We start from the raw sequence: 24,780 nt of genomic DNA, 5'->3' as shown, positions 1-24,780 counted from the left end.
TAGATGCCATACAAGAGGTTATAAAACAAAATTAGAGCACAAGGGGTAATATATTAGTGTGGACTGAAGGTTGGCTAATGGACATAAAATGGACAGTGGGAATAAATTGGTCAATTTTTGGGTTGGGAGGCTATGACTAATGGGGTGCTGCAGGGATTGGTGCTGGGGCCCAAGGCAGATTACAATCTCCATCAGTGATTTGGATGAAGGGACCCAGCACAATTTATCTAAATTTAGCAATGATACAAAGCTTTGCGGCAGTGAGAGTTGTGAGAAGGATGCAGAGAAGCTTCAGAGGAATAGAGAAAGGGTAAATGAATGGGTGAGGAGGACATGCAGATGGAATATAATGTGGAAAGATGTGAAGTATCCACTTACGTAGAAAAATAGGAAGATGGAATATTTTTTAAATGGTGAGAATTTAAAAGAAATTGGTAATCAGTGGGTCCTGGATGTCCTTGTTCACAAATCAGTGAAAGTCAGCAGACAAATACTGGAAGATATTAAGAAGGCAAATGGTACGTTGGCCTCTATTGGAAAAGTAAAGAAATCTTTATATAATTATATAGGGCCTAGGTGAGGCTGCAACAAAAGTTCATCAGACTGATTCCTGGGATTGGGGATGAATTGTTCTATAAGTCAAGAGATAAAGCAAAATAGGCAGAAGAATGAGAGGTGATCACATTCAAACATACAAAATTCTTATGGGGGGGGTGTTTAGGGTATGGTGTTTACCTGAATGAGGTATCTAGAACCATGGGTTCTAATCTCTAAATAAAGGGTTGCCATACAGGACTCAGGTGATAGGAAATTCTTCATCTATAGGGTAGTGAATCTTCAGAACTGTCTCTCCAAGAGAGCTTTTGGTGGCTCAGTTGCTGAATGCACTCAAGCCAGATACTGGTAGCCTTTTGGATTTTGAAGGAATTAAGGAATATGGGTTTAGTTCAGAAAAGTGTCATTGAGGTTAAAGATCATCCACAATCATATTAGGCTGGAGTACTGTGTGCAGTTCTGGTCACCGTGGTGTAGGAAGAATGTAATAACACTGGAGAGAGTGCTGAAGAGATTCACCAGAATGTTGCCTGGGATGGAGCAGTTCAGTTATGAGAAGAGACTGGAGAAGCTAGGTCTGTTCTCCCTGGACCAGAGGAGGTTAAGAGGGGACACGATTGAAACATATAAATGTCTAAGGGATTATAGATAGGGTAGATAGCAGGAAACCTTTCCCCATATCAGACGTAGATAAAGCTAAAGGAGATAGGTTTAGGGTGAGACGGTAGAGATTCGGAGGGAATATGAGGAGTATCTTCTTCACCCAGAGAGTGGCAAGTACCTGAATGCTGTGCCTAAGAGAATGGTTGAAGCTGGTTCACTAACACCATTTAAGAAGTGTCTGGATGAATACTTGAATCGCTTAGGCATAGAGGGCCATGGACTAAGTGCAGGGCATTGGGGTTAATATGGAAGGGAGTCCATTAGTCGGCATAGATTAGTTGGGCTGAATAACCTGTTTCCGTACTCTATGATTCTGTGGCTAAATGGTGGAATAGGCTTGAGGGAAAGAATGCCCCTGCTTATGTTTCTTAAGTTCTATAAAACTAATTGTGCCCAATGTCAGCAAGACTAAGGAACTGACTGTGAACTTTAAAAAGGGACAGTCAGGGGAAGTCAGGCAAACATGCACCAGTCCTCATTGAAGGGTCTGCGGTGGAAAGGGTGAGCAGCTTCAAGTTCCTGGGTAACAACATCTCATTGGACCTATCCTGGGCCCTGCACATAGATGGTTGGTAGAGAACCTTTGTCTTGTGAATGTTGAGTCTAAGGCCCATCTTCTCATATGCTTCAGTGGAAGCCTCAACAATGACTTTGATCTCAGCCCTAGACTCCGCACAAATGCAAAAATCATCTGCATACTGCAGCCCGACCACTGAGGTCTGGGGAACCTTGGTTCTGTTTTACAAAAGTGTTGGCAGCCAGGCAGCATCACAATCAAACCCTTGTTCTTCTAAGTGAATGAAGGCAGGCTTTATTATGATAGAATTAGGAGGGAACTCCAGCAAAGACCAATCCTGTCAATCTTGTGTCCAAAATACATGCTACTACCAACCAGGTAAGTCATTGTTTCTTTGAAGACAAAAGAAACTGTAGATGCCGGAATCTGGAACAAAAAAACAGAATGCTGGAAGAACTCAGAGGGTCAAGCAGCATCGTGGAGGCAAAAGGTGCAAGTCAACATTTTGGGTCAAGACCCTGCATCAGAACTGGATCAGGACTTGTTTCTTTCGTTGGTGCAAGTAATGGAAGATCTAGTTATTATTTTGTTCACAATTGTTGCTCTTGTGAATCGAATATTGATGTTGAGAGGGAAAAAACTCCGGCAATTTTATTTTCCCTCTTTCTATCTATAGTTTTATCTATATCCCATTCTCCAGGAAATCTGCAACAGCAACTTAGTCCTAGGTGTCAGCTCCTCATTAGCCAGGCCCTCCACAGCTTTGGTGGCTGCTTCAGCTATGGTCTTGAACATTCATAAACACTAAAAAATAATCAAGACTTTAAAAATTAATCAGATTTTTAATACATATAAAAGTAAAATATATAAACCATTAAAAGACTGAAAATAATTAATAACTTTTTAGAACTCAAAAAGCAATTACATTTATGTTATCAATTAAATACATTGAAAATCATTCAATTTCCTTAAACTTACCAAGCTCATCAGAGCTGTCTCCTCACCATTGAAATGAATGGAATTGCTGAACATTTACAAGGTCTAACATAACCCAAGTTCCAACTTACTTATAAATGATCCAAAAATCTAGAGCTCTCTCTCCTACACTATGCCTTTTGCAAATGCATTCATTTTACCTATCATCCCATTCCTATTCTCACTAGCACAGGGCATCAGAAGTAATCCAGGGATTACAACCTGAGAGATTCTGCTCTTTAATCTTTGATCACGCTCTCTAGATTTTTCATCCCTCTTCTTACCTATTTCATCAGTACCAATGTGGACCATGACCCCTGGCAGATAACTCTTCTCTTTTAGAGTGTCGTCCAGCTGCTCCAAGACATCCCTGATCCTGGGGGCAAAATGCCATTTGAGAATCTCATTTGCAGCCACAGAAACACCTGTCTGCTTCCCTTATAATTGAATCCCCTTATCACTACAGTTTTCCTAGTCTTTACCCTCCCACCCCTCCTGTGTAGCAGAACCACATGTTATGCCACAAAAGGCTATTGCTACTTTCCCCTGGGAGGGCATCTTCCCCAGACATGGTATAGCTCTTTGAAAGAAGGATGGCCACAGGGAACTCCTGCACTATCTACCTGCACCTATTGCTCTGCCTGGTGGTCACTCACCTTTTGTCTGCCTGTGCAGTCTGGTGTGACAAGTTCACTAAGCATGCCACCCAGGATGTCCTCAGCATTGCAGATGCTCCATAGTGAATCCATCTGCAACTCCAGCTCTGCAATACAGTCAGTCGGGAGCTGTAGCTGGACACACTTACTGCTCAAATGGTTGCCAAGGACTCTGGAAGTCTCCCTGATTTCCCACATAGCACAGGAGGAGCATACCATAGGGCCAAAGTCTCCTGCCATGGATAACCATAGAACTGATAAACGTAAGGTGTTGCATTTTGGGAGGTCTAAAGGAATAGGACATATACCATGAATTGTAGGGCCTAAGGAAGTATGGAGGGAAAAAAATCCAAAAATCCCTGAAGGTGGCAGCATAGGTTGAAAGGGTGATGAAGAAGTCATATGAGATGCTGGCCTTCATTAGCTAAGGTGTAAAATATAAGATCATGAAGTTCAAGATATAACTTTATAAAACCTTGGATGAGGTCAGATCTGGAGATTTGCATGCAGTTCTAGTCATCAAATGAATGAGCATGATTACATTGAAGAGGCTGTGGAGGAGAATCTCTAAGATGTTTCCTGGGATGGAATATTTCAATTAGGAGGAGAGACTGGATAGGCTGTGTTTATTTTACTTGGATCAGAGGTTGAGGAGCTACCAGATAGAAATATGTAAAAATATGAGGGGCATAGATAGAGTGGAAAGTGAGAATTTTTTCCTCTTAATGGAGGCATGTAAAACCAGAGGGTATATGTTTAAGATGACATGCATGAGGGTTAGAGGGAATCAAGGCAAAAAAAAATTTCACCCAGAGGGTGGTTGCAATCTGGAACGCGCTACCTGAGAAGGTGGTGGATGCAGGCACCCTTACAACATTTAAAAAGTATCTGGGCGAGCATCTGAATCGTCAAGGCCTAAAAGGCTACTGACCAAGTATCAGTAAATGGATTTAGTATAGATGGGCACTTGATGGTTGGCATAGACACAGTGGGCTGAAGGGCCTGTTTGTGTGCATTATGATGATACCTCGTTTTTGTTATTTGCTGTGGTGCAAATTAGTTGCCAGTTCCTTACATTTCTCTGGTGATTACACTTGAAAAGTAAATCCTTGGCTGTAAAGTCCTTTTCAGGCAGTCCCTTGGGGTTGAGAATGACTTGCTTCCAATTCTGTGGGTTCTGTGGCTGATAGGATCTTCAGACACTGCCACAGGCAGTCAGCAGATGTTTGATATTGCAGGCAGGTGAACTGGTGGAAGTTGGTGAGCTGCTGCCATCATTTTTGCTGGTGCTTCTCATGAAGAGACTCAAGGTGTTCAATGCCATCCTGACTGCCTTCTTCCTTTCTCTTTGGTCAGGGATTCCTATGAGTCACTGAGAATGATACATTTTCTCAAAACTGCTTTGAGAACATATCCTTCTGGTAATCTCTTGCCGTGATGGATCTCAGAATAGAGTACCTGCTTTAGGAGTCTGATGTGGATGTGGCCCGCTTATGGGAGCCGGCTGGGTGTGACGGGAAATGAAAAAAAAAACTGTATACGCTGGAAATCTAAAATAAAAACAGAAAGTGCTGGAAATACTCAGCGGGTCAGGCCGCATCTCTGAAAGGCGAAATAGAGTTAACGTTTCAGGTCGAAGGCCTTTTGTCAAACAGACTATAGACAGCAGGCACCTCATAGCCTTGGAGTGGCATCACCTACATCTTTCTGTGATATTAGCGGGCATTTTAAGCTTCGGAGAGACGCTATACATTCCTTCAGGTCGACTCAGCAAAACTTCACTGTAACTCTGGGCGGAAAATTGTCCCAAAGGTGCCAAGTTCGGAGTGACGTCCAAAGACGACGGTTGAAATCTTGGATCCAATCAGAAGGAAGCTCGCAGAGCAGTCGAGCGCGATTGGGCGATGTCAGCGCTGCTGGGCGGGAGTTGACGCGGTGATCGGTATTTGAAGCTGGAGCTGAGGTGAGCAGCCGTGAGCGGAGTGCGTTGGGATTGGGAGTTCTTGTTGTTGTTCGAAAACAATAAATACAAAAAAAAACAACCCGGGATTTGAAATCCGACGACCGAAACGTTCGGGGGGAAAAGTCATGACAAGATCGCCCGCGTTGCCCGTGCTTTAATTGTAATCTGATTTATTTTGGGAGGATATTTTTGCTGAGTTGCCGGAGTTCGAGCACCTGCAGCGATCAAACTGTCAAGCATCCGGCACCTGGTGTCATCGAGTGACAGAGCTGTCTGAGGCCGCACTGGAAGGGCGAATTGAGGAGGACTCGGCCAGTCGCATCGACGAGGCGTCTCATCGCGGTGAAGCGAATTTCTGACCCTCGAGAATTTTGAACGGCACAGCCCGGCCTCACGATGTCGGCGGACCGCTACTCATCTCTGGACGAACCGGCCCTCAGGAAACTGGTGAGCGAACGAGCGAGAGAGCATGCTCTTGGACTGAAATGTTGCCCGCACTTGATGCTTGCGGTTCCGTGGTTCTGCTCTGGTGTTAATGCTCCTGGAGCCGGGGTTATCGCAAGATCCACGTTAAATTCCAGCTGTGAAACATCAGAGTGTACCAGGCTGTAGAATGTGCGGCTCTGGCGGCAGTACCACGCCAATGCCAGCGGTCCGTTCTGCACCAAGGTACACACCCACATTCTTTAAGTGGATGAAAGAGAATTGGCACGTTTGATTTTTGTGGTTCGGTGCAAGTTAGGACAGCCGCCTCCATGCGACGTGTCACGATTCGCAGTGCAGATCTATAAATATACTTAAATTGTTAGATCATAATTATTGAACAATGCTTCTGCATTTTCACTACTCTGTAAACTGGCCTTAACGCAAAATAAAGCAGATACTGTTAAATCATTCTATATATTTGATCCTATGCTTAACACTTTTAAGGGAAGCAGTTAACTGTAAATACAGTTGAAATTTATTCTTAGCCTGTCAGTTCCGCTTAAATGTTCAGATAAAATACTAGTTATGCTGATCCCAGTTTGTTGTATCCTTCCGTTGCGGATGACAGTTTCTGGACTTTACAGTCAAGCTTGGCTGTTAGATTGACTAAACAGTTCAGTTTTCCCTACAGCGGTGAGATCACCCAAATGCACCTTTTTGGTTTGCTAATGTGTTGATCTTGCTCTTGCTAACTTGATGCACACTTTAACGATTTTTTCATTGAAAATATTTGAATCTTGATGCAAAAATAATGCCAGTATTATTGTGCAAATCGGTAAGCAAACGCAGGATCTTAGAACTGAGTTGAGTTTCTCCAGAGCTTGCTGCTCACTTCCTTAATCGTTGGATTTCATGAAGGGAGTCTAATTTTATTGAATATAGGCAGATAAGCTAACTATATCTGTACATATATAGGCAGTTAACATCTGACGTTCATTACGGGAGCAGGTGTTTTGACAATGAGAGCCAAACTGAACCCAATAGGTAAAAACGCAATAATGGAAATGTGTAGTACTTCCTGTCACCTACAAAATGAACAGAGGTTACCATTTCAGGTGAAGACGTGGAACTAAATTGATGATAGAAATGTGAAATACTCGAATCTCTATTGAGACGTTGACGATCTAAGTATCTTAAAGTCAAGGGCGCGTTTTTTTTTGTTCTGTAGTCACTATTCCGATGTAGGAAACTGCTGCTAATTTGCACATCACAGACCACTCAAATGGCCACGATTAACGACGAGATCATCTTCTTGTAAATACTGATTAGATTTTTTTAGTCAACTTTTATTCCTCCGTGATAAATCTCCTGCTACTCAAAATAGTGTGTAGGGATCTTTTATGTCCACCCCAGAGAACGGATACTGTCTCAGTTTAACGGAAAATGATACTTATCCGAAATATTCCCTTATTGTATTTCTACATGGGAATGTCACACTAAATTCCTGCGCTCAAGTTTCTGGAATGAAACTTGATTTCAGAACCTTCTGTTTCAGACACGAGCCACAGTTAATACTTGTGTTCCACCAGTCCTCGCTTTCTTGAAGTAGGCACCAGTTTGATTGGGAAACAGTTATTCATCATCTTACGAGAACTTTGTGAATCTGGTACAATATCAGAAAAAAGCAAGATTTCATAGTTTGTTGTCACAGAAGTTGTACGGATTCTCAGCAGAAATTGTTTTGCTTTTGAGGAACAAAGCTTGAGTGTTGCATGCATTGATTCATTCATATCTTAAAATACTTTTTTAAAATGAAAGAGATGTTACTGCCATATCACAGATGAAACTGGAAAATTTACCACATTGAAATGGCAAGTTGGTTATTGTATATCAATATAACAATGCTTTATGAAATAAGTTTTATAACCTTGCTTCCACTGCATTGTGGCTGAATAGTTCTAGTTCACTATTGGAAAATGATTTGTATATATCTTTAAGCATAACTTTGTTCTGAAAGATCTTGCAAGTTTAATGATTGCAAATGCCACTTGGGCAGCCCCATGGTATTGAGGATTATTTGATTTCTCTCCAGTTATGTGTTCTGAAGTGGCTAATAACATCAATGTGGAAACCCCAGACTTGCCCACGGGGCAGGAAGTGGCTGGTGGGGTGAGTGGTTTGTGAGATGTTGCATTCCTTCAATCACTTGCGCAGGGCTTCTGTGCTCCAAATGTCTCCACTTTGAGCAGCCATGGGTCAGAGGTCTCCAGGAGTGGGGACGTTGCACTTCTTCAAGGAAGTTTTGAGTACATCCTTGAATCTTTTACTCTGCTGAACTGTTAATCTTCTCCATTGTAGAGCGCAAAATAGAATGTTGGTTTTGTGAGTATGCTATTGGGCATGAGTAGCCAATTGTGAATAACTTAGTGTCTCAATGCTGGGGATATTGGCTTGATAGGTGCTGATGTTGGTTCACTTATCTTCCAGTGAATTGGGGGGGGGGGGGAAATGTTGCAAAGATGTACAATGTCCTTACTAAGGATTACCAATTCAAGTGCATCTAGAAATGGATATCTCTTGAGCATGACTCAGACTGCAGTATGTCCAGTCCCAATACTGTTTTCTATGAAGAATCATGTTATTTTTCACCGTCAATAAATGCTAATGTACAATATCTACTTTTAAATTATGCTGTACAATTTGGCTACAAATCTTGTTTTGACAGCTACTGTTGCTTTCATGACTATTTTAAAATATTCACTGTTTTCAGATCCCTCACTGGCTTCTTCCCCTCTTACAACCTTCTAAAATCCTCAGATTTCTGTCCTTCTCCAATTCTGGGTAGACCTACCACTGAATTTAATTGCTTCACTGTTGTTAGCCTTAGCTTTGGCTGCCAAGGCCCTAAGTCATAAGCTCTGGAATCTTCTCCATAAACTTGTCCATATCTTTCTCTAACCTTTATTTTTGTTTAAAAATAGCTCTAAAACCTATCTCTGATGATCTGCCCCATCGTCACATCTCCTAACTTGGAAAAATGTGAAATTTTGTTCAGAACTGATGTGAAGTACCCTGTAACATCTTATAGCATCAAAATTAGACCCTTTTATGCCTTTAAAGAATGAGGGAGGGTAAAAAGTAAGAAACAGATTTTCTTTTACTTGTAATTTTTGGTGAAGGTATGTTCCTTGAGTTGCCTGAAGGCTGTGACTTGTTCTGTGAGTTTTACAGATGCTCATTAGTTTGCACAACTATTATTCTTCATACATAAACTACGCTGTGTGTAATAAATTGGAATGTTTAGTAATACTTCAGTGAAAGAAATACTCAGAATTGGCTTGATACTTTAAATGTAATGAAATCAGTCTATGGGGTCCATAAATTTTGAACTGTCAGTGGCCAACTATGTAATATTACAGACATTTTAAATTCCTTTGAAAAGGAAATGCATGAGATACGACCATTTCCTAAATTTCAAAATTGGCACAGTTACCAGTTAGAATGAAGGTTGTTTGTATTTCTGATAAGGGCAGTAAGTAATGATTAGAATCGTATTTTAGGTTAAATTTTTTGCATCTAGAATAGTAGACTTCTTTACAGGACTTTTTACCTGGAGCTTTAAGGAATTTCCCATAATTCTTCAGTGTTGACCACTATTTTGCTCTTTCTAGGCAAGTAAGTGGTGAGAGTAGCCTTGGCACCTGAGTATAGGAAACAGAATGATTCTGCCCCTCAATTATTATCAAATGACCAAATGGAAAGTGCTTGTTGTGGATCTTGGAGAGTGGTGCATGGTGAAGTTCAAATTTTTCAATGACCACTTTGTTCTTGCCCTCATTTTCCTCACTTGCTAGCTCTGATCACAGGTACAAGGAACTGCTACTTGAGTGAGATTTAATATCAGTGGTAGAACTATTCCCTTGTATACACTTCCTTTAGGAGAAGGGAATTAAAGGAAGGGGTTTTAATTTTAAAAATACAGTTTATATACCCCTGAACAAGCAATTTGCTACAGTTGTAAATGTTAGAACATGTTGTCAATTATGCATCTGTCATGCCTATGTGATTTTATTTTTTAATGTACAAGTGAATCATGGTTGGGGATTAGTTTGCCAGACACCCTGCTATGTACTTCAGTATAAATGGGGCTCCTTAAAGGTAATCTGCCAAAGTCATGGAAAAGCTTTAAAATGGAACAGCTGCAAGTATAAGTGAGGCTATAGAAGCATAAACATAAAACACCTTTTTGTCTGCTGGAATGTGCCTTTGATTTAAACTGAGGTATAGTTTGCAGGTTTTAACATGTTCATTTGAAATATAATATTGTTGATTTGCAATGCAAGCCTTTTATGTTGATTTTGTCTGGAAAATCAAATCCAAGGTGCTGTGCTAACTGAAGATGGTGTGACAAAAACGGGTAATCTTGTCCATTGCCAGATTTCACTGAACTACATTAAACTTATAAAACCTCTCTTTTTCCGCAAACTTTTACATTGCTCTCAAATAGTATTTGAAAACAGATTCTTTGCTGTACTATTAGCAATCCTACTTGAACCACTTGCCCTCCATTGTTTCCTCCAGCATCTCCAGGAGGCCAAGTTCTCATAGGGTTCCTCTAAGGTTGTTCAGTGGTCATGTTGGATTTCCCCATTTTGTCCTTCCTCAAGGTTATCATGTGCCTCAAATCTTTAATTTTTGTCTTCCTTATTTTTCTTCCTTATGCCCTCCAAGCTCATCTTGTCCATGAGATTTTCCTTCTGCTCCCTTGAAGCTGCTCTTGTTAAACTGACCATCCAGAGACTCATACTTGCATGATTTCCTGTGATAACATCAGCCTGGGTTTTGAAGTAATAATGATAGCAAAACTGAGCATTTGCCATCATGATGCCCTGAAATGGACAAATGTTTGGAGTGCACCAATACACTAAAACTTGAAAATCTATATGTTCCTGTCATTTATTAGCATTCTCATCCAGAAATTAGGGTATCCGTGAATCAGTCCCACTGTAAAATACCTTATTTGTTCAAAAAAAGTAAACTTTATGAGGTATAATCAAGTTAGTGGTGACACCACTTACTTGAAAGTACCCTAATAAGCATTCCATCCCTAAAATAAACTAAGTTTATATATGTGGCTTGTAATTCCTTTTGGTAAGTGAGAAACACAAGCAGCAGTAGGTCACAAATGCAGCTCAAGTTTTCTCTGATATCCAGTGACATCACTTTGATCCTGTGCCTTGTCCACTTTCCTTCATGATTTTTCCCATACCCTCTGTTCCTTCACTACCCAAAAATCTGTTGATCAGTGTCTTGAATATAATCAGTGACTGAGTATCCACAGTACTTTGCAACTAAGTGCCAAAAATTTGCACCTCTACATAAAGAAATCCTAATTATGTGATCATAAACCTCATTCTAGATTTTCCAGACAGAAGAATCATCTTTATATCTTCTTAGAATTGTCAACTCTTTGAATTGTGGATGCCTCAATGAGATCACTCCATTATAGGTTAAACTTAATGTCTTTGTACGATAACCTCATCCCAGAGATCAATTCCAAAGCTTACGTGTCTATCCTTGGGTGTGTAGACCCAAAACTGCACATAGCACTCCAAATGTGCTATTACCATAGCTCTGTACAATTCCAGCAAGACTTCACTTTTGCATTCCACCCCAGGTGATAAAGTCCACTGTACCATTTTTTAATTTTTTTTATTTTTAATTCCTTTGTGGGATCTGGACATCATTGGCAAGACCAACATTTATTGCAAAGCCCTGGTTGCTCTAGAGAAGTTGTTGGTAATCCACTTCTTGAACCATTGCGGTTCTTCTGGCAAAGGTACTCCCACGGTATTAAGTAGGCATTTCTGAGGACTTGGAATATATTTGAAAGTCAGGACGGTGTATGACTTGCAGCTGGTGGTGTTGCTACACACCTACTGTCCAAGGTTGCAGGTTTGGGAGTGTTGTCAGAGTGGTCTGGATGGATAACTGCAGGCCATTTTGGAAAATGGCACAGACTGACAGCTACTGTGTACTGGTGGTGGAGTTTATGAATACTTAGGATGGTTACTGGTGTGCCAATCTACTTTGGAAGTAGAAATAAGCGGGTAGATTATTATCTAGAAGGAGAGAAGATTGATAGTGCGGTAGTACAAAGGGACTTGGGGGTACTCGTACAAGATACCTTAAAAGTTAACCACCAGGTTGGATCGGTGGTTAAGAAAGCGAATGCTATGTTGGCATTCATCTCGAGAGGTATAGTGTATAAAAGTAAGGAAGTGTTGATGAGGCTCTACGGGGCGCTAGTGAGGCCTCATTTGGAATACTGTGCGCAGTTTTGGGCCCCGCATCTTAGGAAGGATGTGCTGACGTTGGAGAGGGTTCAGAGGAGATTTACGAGAATGATTCCAGGAATGAAAGGGCTTAAGTATGATGAGCGTTTGTCGGCTCTTGGACTGTACTCGCTGGAGTACAGAAGGATGAGAGGGGACCTCGTAGCGACATTTAAAATGTTGACAGGTAAGGATAGAGTAGATGTGGCTAGGCTGTTTCCCTTGGTGGGCGTGTCCAGGACCAGAGGGCACAATCTTAGAATTAGAGGGTACAGTTTCAAGACAGAGATGAGGAGAAGTTTCTTTACCCAGAGGGTGGTGAAATTGTGGAACTCCTTGCCACGCACAGCAGTGGAGGCCAGATCAGTGGGGGTATTCAAGGAGGAGATAGACAGATATCTAAATAGTCAGGGTATCAAGGGATATGGGGATAAGGCTGGCAAATGGGATTAGAATAGTTTTTTTTTTCTCTCTTTTTTTCCCACCCCATTTCTTTTTCCCTTTTCCTTGGAGCAGACTCGATGGGCCGAATGGCCTGCTTCTGCTCCCTTATCTTGTGATCTTGTGATCTTGTGATCTTGATGGTGTAAAGGAAGAGTATTCTATCAAGCTCCTAACTTGTGCCTTGCAGATGGTAGAAAGGTTGTGGAATATTAGGAGCCATGTCACTTGCTGCAGGATATCCAGTCTCTGATTTGCACTCGATGCCATGATATTTATGTGACGGAACCAGTTGAATTTTTGGTCAGTGATGACCTCCTTATATTGATGATGGGAGACCTGCTGTTAGTAATGTTATTGAAGTCAAGGGTAGGTGCTGGATTCCCTTGTTGGAGATGGCCATTGCCTGACATTTTTGAGGCACTACTATTAATTGCCACTTTTGTTGCATGTGGGCTGCTTCATCTACTGAGGTATCACAATTTGAATTTAATTCATCAGTGTCTATCCCTTCCTAATGTTTGTAGTTCATGCATGTTTCTAAGCCTTGTGAACTAGCCCACTAAGATCCCTCTGTTCATTTACTAGTTTCTTGCTATTATTAGAAAATGTCTGCTTTTGTTCTACTATTGTGTATAGTCTCGGATCCCTCATTTTATGTAACAGCTTTGTTATGTGATACCTTATCAGATGCCTTTTGAAAATCTCGATGTACTACATCCATTGGTTCCTTTCATCTACCCTGTGAATAACATTCTCAAACTTTTCCCTATGTCAAACATAATTTCCCCTTCAAAAATTACATGTTGGCTTTGCATGATCATGCTATTCCAAGTGTTTTGTTATGACATTTTAATGATGGATTGCAGTATTTTGCCAAAAATGTCAGTGTCTAGAAATCCCTATTTTCTCTCTTCCTTATTAAAGGTTTTGAAATGAAGAACTTATGTGTGTTAAATGTTTAAATTATTAGTTTATAATCTTCACTCAGGGTGGTACGAGTGTGGAAGAAGCTGCCAGCAGAAGTGGTAGATGTGGGTTCAATTGTAACATTTAAGAGAAGTTTGGATAGGTACATGGTTGGAAGGAGTTTGGAGGGATATGGTGCAGGTAGATGGGATTAGGAAGAAGAACAGGTCAGCATAGACTAGATGGGCCAAAGGGCCTACTTCTGTGCTGTAGTACTCTATGATAATCATCTTGTTTCCTTGTGAATTCTTCAGTGTGATTGGGTGCTCAGAGGGATTCTTGCAACAATGACCATTAGAATTTTGGGCAGCTTTTTTGTGGTCAGTGAGTGCTGTTGTTTTGGTACTAGCCCAAGATCTAGGCCATTTTGGTCAGCAATTGTTTCCTATTCAATTTCACATGGAACATGATGTGCCTCAGATATCATTTTAGGAGACCTATGATAAAACTGGAATGGATAGATCCAAGGTTAAATTGAACACAAAGTAATGTTAAACCTAGTACACTATTTTATTGGTCAGTAATCTGCATATGGTGATTGGTGTTTGTACCCTGTATTATGGATTTTGAACTTCTTCCATGTTCACATGAGCATGTTGCGCGTGAGAGAGATTCTGGACATATTGAAAGTCTTTTCCTACCATTTCCTTTACTCTATTTTCTGACCCACTAGTCCTAAATAGACCACACAGAAAAAGAGGAAACCATTCCAAAGTAATAAAAAAAAATGGATTCCCAGTGGTTATTAGTTCAGATTTGCCTACCTGTGAAGTTTCAAACTGGATTTGCAAATCGGTATCTATCTGGTTCATCAGGAACAGCATTGACCTCTCCAGCTGTGGTGAAGGAGGAGCAATGACATGTCAACAGCTGAAAAGATGAAGTGATGCGCTGTTTTCATGGGTGATGTGCAGGAAGAATTGGTGCAGTTTTGAGGATTATTTATCAATAATAAATTTTTTTAAAAGTTATGCTTATTTGATTAACTGATCAAAAACACCTTTATTAAGCTGGTATGGGCTGATGCACAGTAAGACATTAAGAAGTATGGGAAACTCTGCCCTATGAGGAAGTTGCCAACAGAAGCAGATTGGCGGAATAAGCCTAAATACTGAGAGCCACTATGGGATGGGCCAAAGGACCTCTTTGACACAACTGATAGATTCTGGATTCTTGTTTTGATATTGTACGAAGCTACAATGTTGGAAACACTGCATGCATTGATCAAAATACCACATCCATACTAATAATAATCACAGTATAGGGTGCTGCAGGCTTTTAGATATTGTGGCTTAAAACTGAAGAATGTTGTTCTAACAATGTACAAATTGATGCTATGGACCTTTTGACCATTTATGACATGGATTCGTTGATGTAATATTAGGTAGTGTTGAAGGCCTTGGGACTTCAATGTGACCCAAAAGGTGTTGCACATTCCTAGAAACCAAGCTTTTATTTTGTCTGCTACCACTGTTGGGGTGTGTCACTGTTCCTTGGAATCATTTGGGGTCTAAGAGTATCAATTTAAGTGGTGATGAAATTAGCTGGAATGGAGGGGTATGGTTGATAATAGGTGTTGATAAGAACCTTTAGAAGGGTCTCTCTGTAGGTAGGATCAAGCTATTATGGTGTGGGCTCCAAGAGAAGTCAAGTTGAGCAATAAGTGCCTTGGGGTCTGGGAATCGTGGGCCAGGGTAGATAGCTGATTGGGAGGGGGTGGGGTGTGGATTGGATTGGATCCTGTTGTTGAGAAGGGCCTGGGAAGTGATCAGGTGATGTTGGAAGGGGGGTGGTGGGAGGGAGCAGGGTATTCTGTGGTCAGCCCTGGATAAGACCATAAGAAATAGAAGTAGGCCATTTGGGTTCAAGTGTGCTGCACCATTCATCAGGTTCATGGCTGATCTCCCCAAATTCCACTTTCCTGTACTATCTCAGTTCCCAGAAAGTACAAATGAATTGGAAAACTGCAAATATCTCCATTCCTAGAAAGTACAAGTGAATTGGAAAACTGCAAATATGACTCCATGGGAGGAAAACAAAAACTCAGTAACTCTCGCTTAACATTTGTTGTTGGCAAGATTCTGAAGCCTATAATCAAGGAAGAACTAGCTAGTCATTTAGAGAAGCTTAATATAATCAAACCAAGTCAACATGGTTTTATGTAAGGTAAATCATGTTTGACAAATTTGCTAGAGTTCTTCAAGGATATAACAAGCAGAGTTGATAAAACAAGGGAAACCTGTGGATGTAATGCATTTGTGTTTTCACGAGGCATTTGACAGGGTGCCTCAGAAAGCTGACACAGAAGATAAGACATTGTATTGGGGGAAGTGTGCTAGCATAGATTAAAGACTGGTCATTGCATAGACTGATCTGGAATAAACATTTTTTTCTGGCTGGCAGGATATAATCAGTGGAGTACAAATGACCTGGAAAAAGGAGCAGTGTAAGGTATCCACATTTGCTGATTATATGGAATAGGTGGGAGAGCATGTGACGAAGATACTTGGATTCTGCAACGGGATATAGATGGGTTAAGTGAATGGGCAAATACTTGGCAAATAGAGTTCAGGTTCCACTTACCAAAGTGCACAAGCTCACACATTTCAGGCTGACTATCTTTGAATGGGGGAAGATTGCAGATGAGCAAAATTCAGAAGGATCTAGGTGTTCTTAGTCATAGAGCACTACAGCACAGAAACAGGCCCATCAGTCCATCTAGTCCAAACTGGCCTGGTTTTCTGCCTAGTTTCATTTACTTGCACCTGGACCATAGCCCTCCATACCTCCCTCTCATCCATGCACCTATCCAAACTTCTCTTAAATGCATTGAGCACTTCCTCTGGCAGCTCATTCCACACTCTCACCACCCCCTGAGTGAAGTAGTTCCCCCTTGGATTCCCCTTAAATATTTCACCTTTTGCCCTAAACCTATGATCTCTAGTTCTAGTCTCACCCAACCTAAGGGGAAAAAACCCACATGCATTCACCCTATCTAAACCCCTCGTAACTTTGTATACCTCTATAAGATCTCCCTTCCTTCTTCTGCACTCCAGGGAATAAAGTCCTAACCTATTCAACCTTTCCCTGTAACTCAGGTCCTCGTGTCCTGGCAACAGCCATGTAAATTTTCTCTATACTCTTTCAAGCTTATTTTCTGTAGGTAGGTGATCAGAATTGCACACAATACTTCAAATTTGGCCTCACCAATGTCTTGTACGACTTCAACATAACATCGCAACTCCTGTACTCACTGCCCTGATTTATGAAGGCCAAAGTGTCAAAAGCTCTATTTACAACCCTATCTATCTTTGATTCCACTTTCAAGGAATTACAGGTCTGTATTCCCAGGTCCCTTTGTTCTACCGCACACCTCAGTGCCCTACCATTCACTAAGTCTTACCCTGGTTTGTCCTCCCAAAGTGCATCACCTCACATTTGTCTGCATTAAATTCCATCTGCCATTTTTCAGCCCATTTTCCCAGCTGGTCCAGATCACTTTAATAAATTTCCTTGCTGTCCACTATGCCCCCAATCTTGATGTCATCAGCAAATTTGCTGATCCAGTTTACCACATTATCATCTATATCATTATCATAATAGATCATAATAGATGATAAACAACAATGGGCCCAGCACCAATCTCTGCAGCACACCACTAGTCACAGGCCTCCAATCAGAGAGACAACCATCTACTACCACTCTCTAGCTTCTCCCACTAAGCCAACACTGAATCCAATTGACTACTTCATCCTGAATGCCAAGCGACTTAGCCTTCTGGACCAGTCTTCCATGAGGGACCTTGTCAAAGGCCTTGCTAAAGTCTATGTAGTCACCTTCCCTTGATCAACTTTCCTGGTAACCTCCTCGGAAAAACTCTAAGACTGGTTAGACATGACCTGCCATGTTCAAAGCCATGTTGAATATTCCTAATCAGGCCCTGTCTATCCGAATACTGGTCCTGTCTGTTCTTGTGGACAAATCGCAAAAACTTACCAGACAGGTGCAGCCAGTGATTAGGAAGGCAAGTGGCGTTTGGCCTTTATTGTAAGAGGATTGGAGTTTAGAAATGGGGAAATACTTCCTTATTTCTAAACTCCAACCTCCTTGCAACAAAGGCCAGTTACACAAGAAAGTGGTGAGGCCACATCTGGAGTACTGGTGGGAAGGTGATGCATAAAAAATGGAGACTGACAGATACCAATAGCAATACATTGATGGAACAGTGGGGAGCCATTAAGTTGCATATCCTTGCAAGGAGGTGGAAGGATGTCAGCATGGACTATAGTGAACAGTATGCATACAATAATACTCTTACCCATACTGTATTATATCTAAAATTTAAAATAAAAACTACAGGTGCTGGTAATCTGAAATATAATATGAAAATTTTAATTCAAACTGAATTAATTAACTGAAATATTAACTCTGTTTCTCTTTCCACAGCCTGACACTAAGCCAGTCAGCCTGTTGAAAGAAACCAATTTAATATTTCATATCCAACCCCTTCCTCAGAACTGGGAAGGAGAGAACCAATTGGTTTTCAATAGCAGGAAAGTTGGGGAAGGAGGGGTAGAGCAAAGGGAATATGTCTAATAGGGTGAGACCAAATGAGTTAACGTGGCAGTTAGAAGCACATTATGCTGCTTTGTCTGTGTTTGTGTTGCTATTGGCAGGGCTGTGGATATGTCCAACAGCCAGACTATACCAAAAGAGAAACAAAAGCTAAGCCAACGTCACAGATGGATGACTGACAGAAATGGCAAGTTCTGATACAGACTGAAAGAAAGTAAGTTGCCTAAAGTTGGAGAATTTGACAGCGAGTCTGGAAGGCTACGACATGCCCAGACAGATGTGCTGCTCCCCAAGCTTGCATTAAGCCTTTTTGTAACAGTGCAGAATGTAGCAGGCAGATAAGATGGAGTGGGATGGAGAGTTAAAGTAGCAGGCAATAGGGAGTCCCCCCAGCAGACTGAATACTGGTGCTCAATGTTTGGTTCCTCCTGTGTAGAGGAAATCACATTGTGAACAGATTGGAATAAATGCAAGTGAATTGTCCCTTCACCTGGAAATAGTCCATCCCTGGATGGTGGGAAGGGAGGAGGTGAAAGGACAAGTATTTACGTCCTGCAGTTGCATGGGGAATGGCCATGAGATAGGGCATGGTTGCTGGGGACAGAAGAATGGACTAGGAGTTGTGAAATCCAGTCTCCAACAAAGGATTTGGGATCTGAAACATTAACTGTTTCTCCTTCCATAGATTTTGCCTTATCTGCTGAATTTTTCCAGTACTTTGTTTTTATTTTTGAAGTTCATTAATCTTTGTTCCATCTATTCACTTGGGCAGAGCACTACATCAAATTTCAGCAAATAATACAACTACAGAAAGATTTGAGCTTTTCTGAAGTTAATCAGGATAATGCAAGTGGAAAGATTAAACTATTCTGGTACCAATTCTAATTGGAATAAATTGTAGTTGTAATGATTGGATTTGTCTTTCCTGAAAAAAAATTCTCTCATTCCAGCTGCCCAAAGAGACTAAGCAAACATTGGCTTTTCACCTCTCTGTACAAAGTGCTGAGCTTCTAGCATGCAGTCAATGGCCTTATATGGAATAAACGGTTTTGAAAAAACAGATCTAATTTAAGCCAAAACCAGTCATCTATCTGTACTGCCAAGAAGTTGTGGATTTAAAGAAACACTGAATGTTATTGATGTTACATTTTCTTGTGGACTGTCAGATGTGGTTTTCATAGCACACAAAAGGGCTTAGAAGAACATGTACCCTTCAGAAGAAAAGTATTTATAAGACTACAATATTTTTTTCTTTTTTTAGAAAGGAGACCATCAAAATTAAACTAATGGTGTCCTGTAGCAACGTTTAAACTATTGAAGAGACTAGTACAGAACAAGAGAGCTTAATTCATTTAAAAAGCTAATTCATAGTATTTGCTCATTAAAGTTAGCTTGGTGTTTAAGGCCAAGTCTAGAATATCACACTGGAGATTGTTTTGATATTCAGAGGGAAGTGTTCCCACATGAAATTATATATAACATAACCTGAAATTTTTATGTAAATTGTGTAATTTTTATTTGAAAAAGCTTTATCTGAAATTGGTCATACAAAATTATGTGTTCAAATGAGATTATAGAACTTGTACCTCCAATGTTCATTTCATGGCAACATTATAGAAATGCCTGTCTACAACTCGGATTCCCCAACTGACTAACTTCCTATTTGGCAAAATCCAAACTGAGCTTCTGTGAGAAGGTTGTTGCTAAGCAAGTACCACTTGATCATATTGTTGATTAACCCTTCCATCACTGCTGGTGATCAAGATTAGACTAATGGGCCTTTTTTCTTTTTAAATAAAATGGTTTCTTAGTACCCTTGATCTTAAACATATATCCAGTACATTCTATGTAAAATTTGTTTTAATAATTATTTTAATCTTGTATTATCTAGTTACTGACCTCACAAATTCATGAGTATATTTAGCACATCTTAATGCATAAATTAGACTTTTTAACCTTGCCTTTTGCAGAGTCAAATGTCACTTAGTGTCAATTTTTTCCTCTCCCATATAAGAAGTTGCTGGTCTTGATATTGATGGAAATGGAGTAAGGGAGGTCAAAATTATCCAAATAACTAACTTGACAGCAGGACCTTTTTTTTATCGTATTTCTCCTGGATGACCAATGGCAATCAAGATAGTGGGGTTAGTAATCAAGGAGTTCAATAAATCTGGCAAAGAATGAAGTTGTGATCAAGGTGAAATTGGGACAGCACTCTCTCCAGTCTGTACAATCTACAGGATGCAGTGCAGCAACTCACCAGACACCTTAGACAGCACCTTCCAAACTGACAACCTCTACCAGCTAGAGGGACAACAACAGCAAAAGCATGGGAATACCACCACCTAGAAATTGCCCTCCACCATCCTGACTTGAAAATATATCTTTGTTCCTTCACTGTTGCTAAGACAAAATCCTGGAACTCCCTCTACTAGCACACCTCAAGGACTGCAGCAGTCCAGGAAGGCAGCTCGCAACCGCCTCCTCAATTAGGGATGGGCAAGTAAATGCTGGCTCAGCCTGCAAAGCCCACATCTCTTGAATAAATAAAAAAGAAATATCTAATAATTTTGATTTTTTTTTTCCAAAAGAGTCATGTACTTCCATTAATTAGTTAAATAATACACCACCCATAATTTTCATTCCAATTGCAGTCTACAGTATCTCTTGTAATTCTCATTACTTGGAATGAAGGGAGGTAAGCAAATAAAAAAGGGCAGTGTTTAATTGTGGTGGGGGGGGGAGGGAGAGGGAAAGGTGGTTAGTGATGTTTAGGGATGAAACAAAATGCTTTCAGGCTATTCTTTCAACTTTCCTTTTGGAAAACATTTAACCTTGGCTTGTTGTTTCTTCCAGTGACACTACCCATATCATGAACTCCTTATTTAGTCATCAATGCCCTTCAAAAAAAAAACAACTGTTTACAGTAAATTTCCAGTACAGAAAACAAAAATACAATTACTTTTCCCAAAGGAGCAGAAAAAAACTTTGAACCTCTGGGCAGCAGAGAAGAGCTATTTTAAGTCTGCTCAGAAAACCATGATGAGTTTTCAGTATTTTATGATACATTTACCCCTTGCCTTACTGAATAACAGATTATTCTATAAAAGTAGTTAACTTACTGAAACGTTGTAGCTGGGTATGAAAGCTATAATGTAAATTTATGTTCTAATTTTCTCAAAGTTAAAAGAAAATAGTCATGATTTCAGCCTAAACTTGAATATAATTTAGTTATTCAAAAGTTAAAGGGAATTGAAACTAGGGATTTGATAAAGGCTCTGACCACTCATGATAATTGCATGAACTTTATACAAACTCCACAAGAGCAGGAAATGGAACTGGTCCAGCAGTTTGAGGATAGAATAGCTTTCCAATTTGGAGCCAGCAACAAAGTAATACTACTTTTGCCTCCTTAAATCTTTTGCCTTTCTTTGAAAACAATTCAATAGATAAGAGTCACAGCCTGAGCAACTATTTATATGCAAGCCTCAAAAGGAAATAACTCTATGTAAAGGAAATGTAGATGCTGAAAATATGAAATTAAAAACAAAATTCTGGAATTAATGTAAAGGACATCAGTTGTACTGGTTTATCCCCTCACTTGAAGGTCATAGCTTTGATTACTTTTCTTGTAGTCAGCATACTTCCACGCCTAGAAACATTCTCCCTTCAAAATTTTTAGCCATTGATCCAATCCTGATGTTGTGTCTCCATTTTTCCCTCTGATTTTGTCCTTTTATTCCTTTCCCTATTTCTTATGAGAGACTAAAAATCCAAGCTGTTGGCTACCAAATAATAGAATTCATTTATGCTTGGATAACACCTTTTATTTCTCTATATATTTGAAAGACAAAGCTAGGGCACAGGAGTAGATTTCCTCTTGTAGAAATGAAGTCCATGTACTCTCACATCTAATAGGTTGAAAAGTAAGAGAAAATCAACTGTGACCAACAAATTAGTATTTCATTAAATATCAATATAACATTTCTGAAAATCAGCTAATTGTTGCAGAGAGTAACAAGAAATGCAACACCACCTGCTAGACAAATAAAATTACTAGTTAGAAATAAAGGCAAGGAAAGCTGGAATTGCTTAGCTGGCCAAGCAGCATCTGAATAGAGAAACTGATTTAACATTTCAATGAGCTTTCATCAGAACTTGGAAAGGTTAGAAAATAAGTGTTTTAATTTGCAGTGAAGTGGGAGAGTCAGGGAGAACAAAAAGAATATCTGAGAGTGTGGAGACCAAAAGACAAGGCTGGTTATTTGCAGCTGATTTGTCCAGAGGAGATGTAAATGAAAGGAGATGAAGAAGAACAAAGGAGTGAGAAACAAAACACAATATTGCACAGTGCAAAACTAAATGCTGCAGTTGCTAGAAATCTGTAATAAAGCAATGTTGGAAGTACTCAGTAAGGCATGCAAATATGGAGAGAGGAAAATATATTTAAAATTACAACAATGATTACCATTCATCAGAACCATACAGTTCAGATAGAAGCTGGAACGGTTGGTTATCTGAAATTATTGAACTCAATGTAAAGCCCTGAGGGCTGTAACGTTGCCTAGTTGGAAGATGAGGTGCTTGCATTGGGCTTTGTTCTCCTGAATTTACTACTTCCCTCATCCAGGCTATATGTTCATTCCTTGGCTTAACATCTCACAGCTCCCTCCAAATGTAGGAAAAGATTGTTCTGATCCTCTAACTCTGTGCTTTAACTTCACGTTCTTTTTAGAAAGAGTAATACATTTTGAATTCAGGTTGTGTGAATGTCAACATCTGACTTGATAAACTGCTGGAGTTAGAACCATTAGTGAGAATCTGTTTCCCTAGTATTCAAACTCATAGCTACAGTTATCTGTAAATTTTCCTTCAATCCCCATTTTATATAGATGGCAGTTTTTCTAATAATGCTATCTAAACTGTTTTAGGTATGCTTGATAACTTCAAATCAATTCCAAATTAGTATGATACAAAATATTATAATATCAATGGCTCTTCCGTCAGGTGCTTCATCTAATCAACCTTGTTACTGTCTTGTCACAGTACAATTTTATTTTGCCAGCTGAATGTAACCATGAATCAGCAAGTTGATTCTAAATTAAACCAATAAGTCTTTTTGGATTAAACAGGCAAAATTTTCAATTTGTTCTAATCCTTCATTGTTTAACTTGACACAGTACAATTGGTGATGTTATTTATACTGACATCAACACTAATTTAATAATTATTCACCAATGAAAGATGTTCACCATTTAAAATGTTGAAATGCAAACTATAAAACAAGACAAACTTTAAATAAAATCAGATTACAGGATTGGCCCTTAAATATTAAGGATGCAGGAAGAAAGCTTTATTGGACATACCAAACTTGAGATAAATAATTAGGTTTTTAATATAGACAACGATAATATGTAATTTGACATTCTAAGATATAAAGTGTCTCCCAACTTTAAATCATGTGAGAGCAAAAAATGTGCTGTAACCCACAGCTCCCAAGTGTTCATTCCTGGGTTAATGCAGTTTGGAGCCAGATAATTGATGCAACTTGTATTATATTGCTATTAGTGAGTAAAATAAAACTGCAATTACAATTCAAGCCACTTCTTGATACTGTTCCTTGAACTTGAAAGGAAGGAAAATACTCTGTGGAATATTCCAAAATGCTTCACAGCAAATTAAATATTTTGAAGTGTATTCAAGTTTGTAATTTGGACAAAAAGCATCTGGTATGTGCATGGGTGGGTCTCTGATAATGGTGTTGAATGATTGGTAAATGATAACCAGGAAAGGGAACATTTCCTAGTTGCTCCTCAAATGGACCTATTGGATCTTTTGCAGACAATGCGTTTCTTGGCTTTAGACCAAACCAAAAAACTGCATTTCCTACAATACAGAACTGCCTTAGAATTGCAGTATTAAAATGACCACAGCCAGATTATACAGTCAAGTCTTGAGGGCAAAGCATAGAGAAAAGATTTATACATAAGCAAAAGCATGCTTTTGCAAATATCTTCTATGGAGGGCCAAAGTATAAACAATAAACCCTCATGTCATTTGAGAATACACCCAAGTAAAGCAGTTTTATAAGATATGTCAAATTTTACATACCCTGCTTGACAAGCAGAATTAAATATTTTGTCCAACTGGGCAATCTTCAGAATGAAATTTCAATGTGTTCCCAGAAATCGGGTGGGGAGGGGGAAGAGGATATTACCTTAGTTACATCCAGAAATGATGGTGATAGGGAGGGAAGGGTGTGGGGGAGGTGGGTGTCTCTTGGCAAGACAGAAGAATGAGTAGGTGGGGAAAGGTTCTGTGTTTGGAATGGTGTTTTATGACATGAAGGACATAGAATTACAACTCAAGTGACTAATGCTACTAACCTCCAACTTTCAGCTGTGACTAATAGCTTGAACCAAAGGATGTTTAGTGGAGATTAAAAAATGCCAGAATGAGAAAGTTAGCAGTAGACAGGAAATATAAAATACATATGTAATTTACTTTATAAACAAAAGCAATTTGTAATAAGTTCAGTCTTGAACTGTGAATGCCAAAAATTGCCAACATTTTCTGACATTAGTCGGAATCTCTGCAATGGAAAACATTTGGATTATGATTAAGAAACCTTCCTTTAGACCAGAAATCATTTCCTAAGTAGCTAGGGATCCAAGTGTGGAAATGACTCTGGGTGCAGAGGTATTT

General features: G+C 39.8%; 1 protein-coding gene across 4 annotated transcripts in view; it reads left to right on the top strand.

The window, feature by feature from the left end:
* Positions 1-5,225: 5,225 nt before the first annotated feature.
* The window catches only part of smtnb (smoothelin b), a 223,446-nt gene continuing 203,891 nt past the window's right edge, over positions 5,226-24,780 (top strand). For all 4 annotated transcript variants that reach the window (XM_052032118.1, XM_052032117.1, XM_052032116.1 and 1 more), the window contains exon 1: positions 5,226-5,776. In XM_052032118.1, coding sequence (XP_051888078.1) covers positions 5,726-5,776 — 51 coding nt within the window. In that variant the 5' untranslated portion in view covers positions 5,226-5,725. The remainder of the gene's footprint in view (positions 5,777-24,780) is intronic.

The sequence above is a fragment of the Pristis pectinata genome, chromosome 17 (genome assembly GCF_009764475.1).
Source record: "Pristis pectinata isolate sPriPec2 chromosome 17, sPriPec2.1.pri, whole genome shotgun sequence".
Classification (NCBI taxonomy): domain Eukaryota; kingdom Metazoa; phylum Chordata; class Chondrichthyes; order Rhinopristiformes; family Pristidae; genus Pristis; species Pristis pectinata.
Note: the sequence above shows the minus strand (reverse complement) of the source record. Positions and strands in the feature narration are given on the sequence as shown.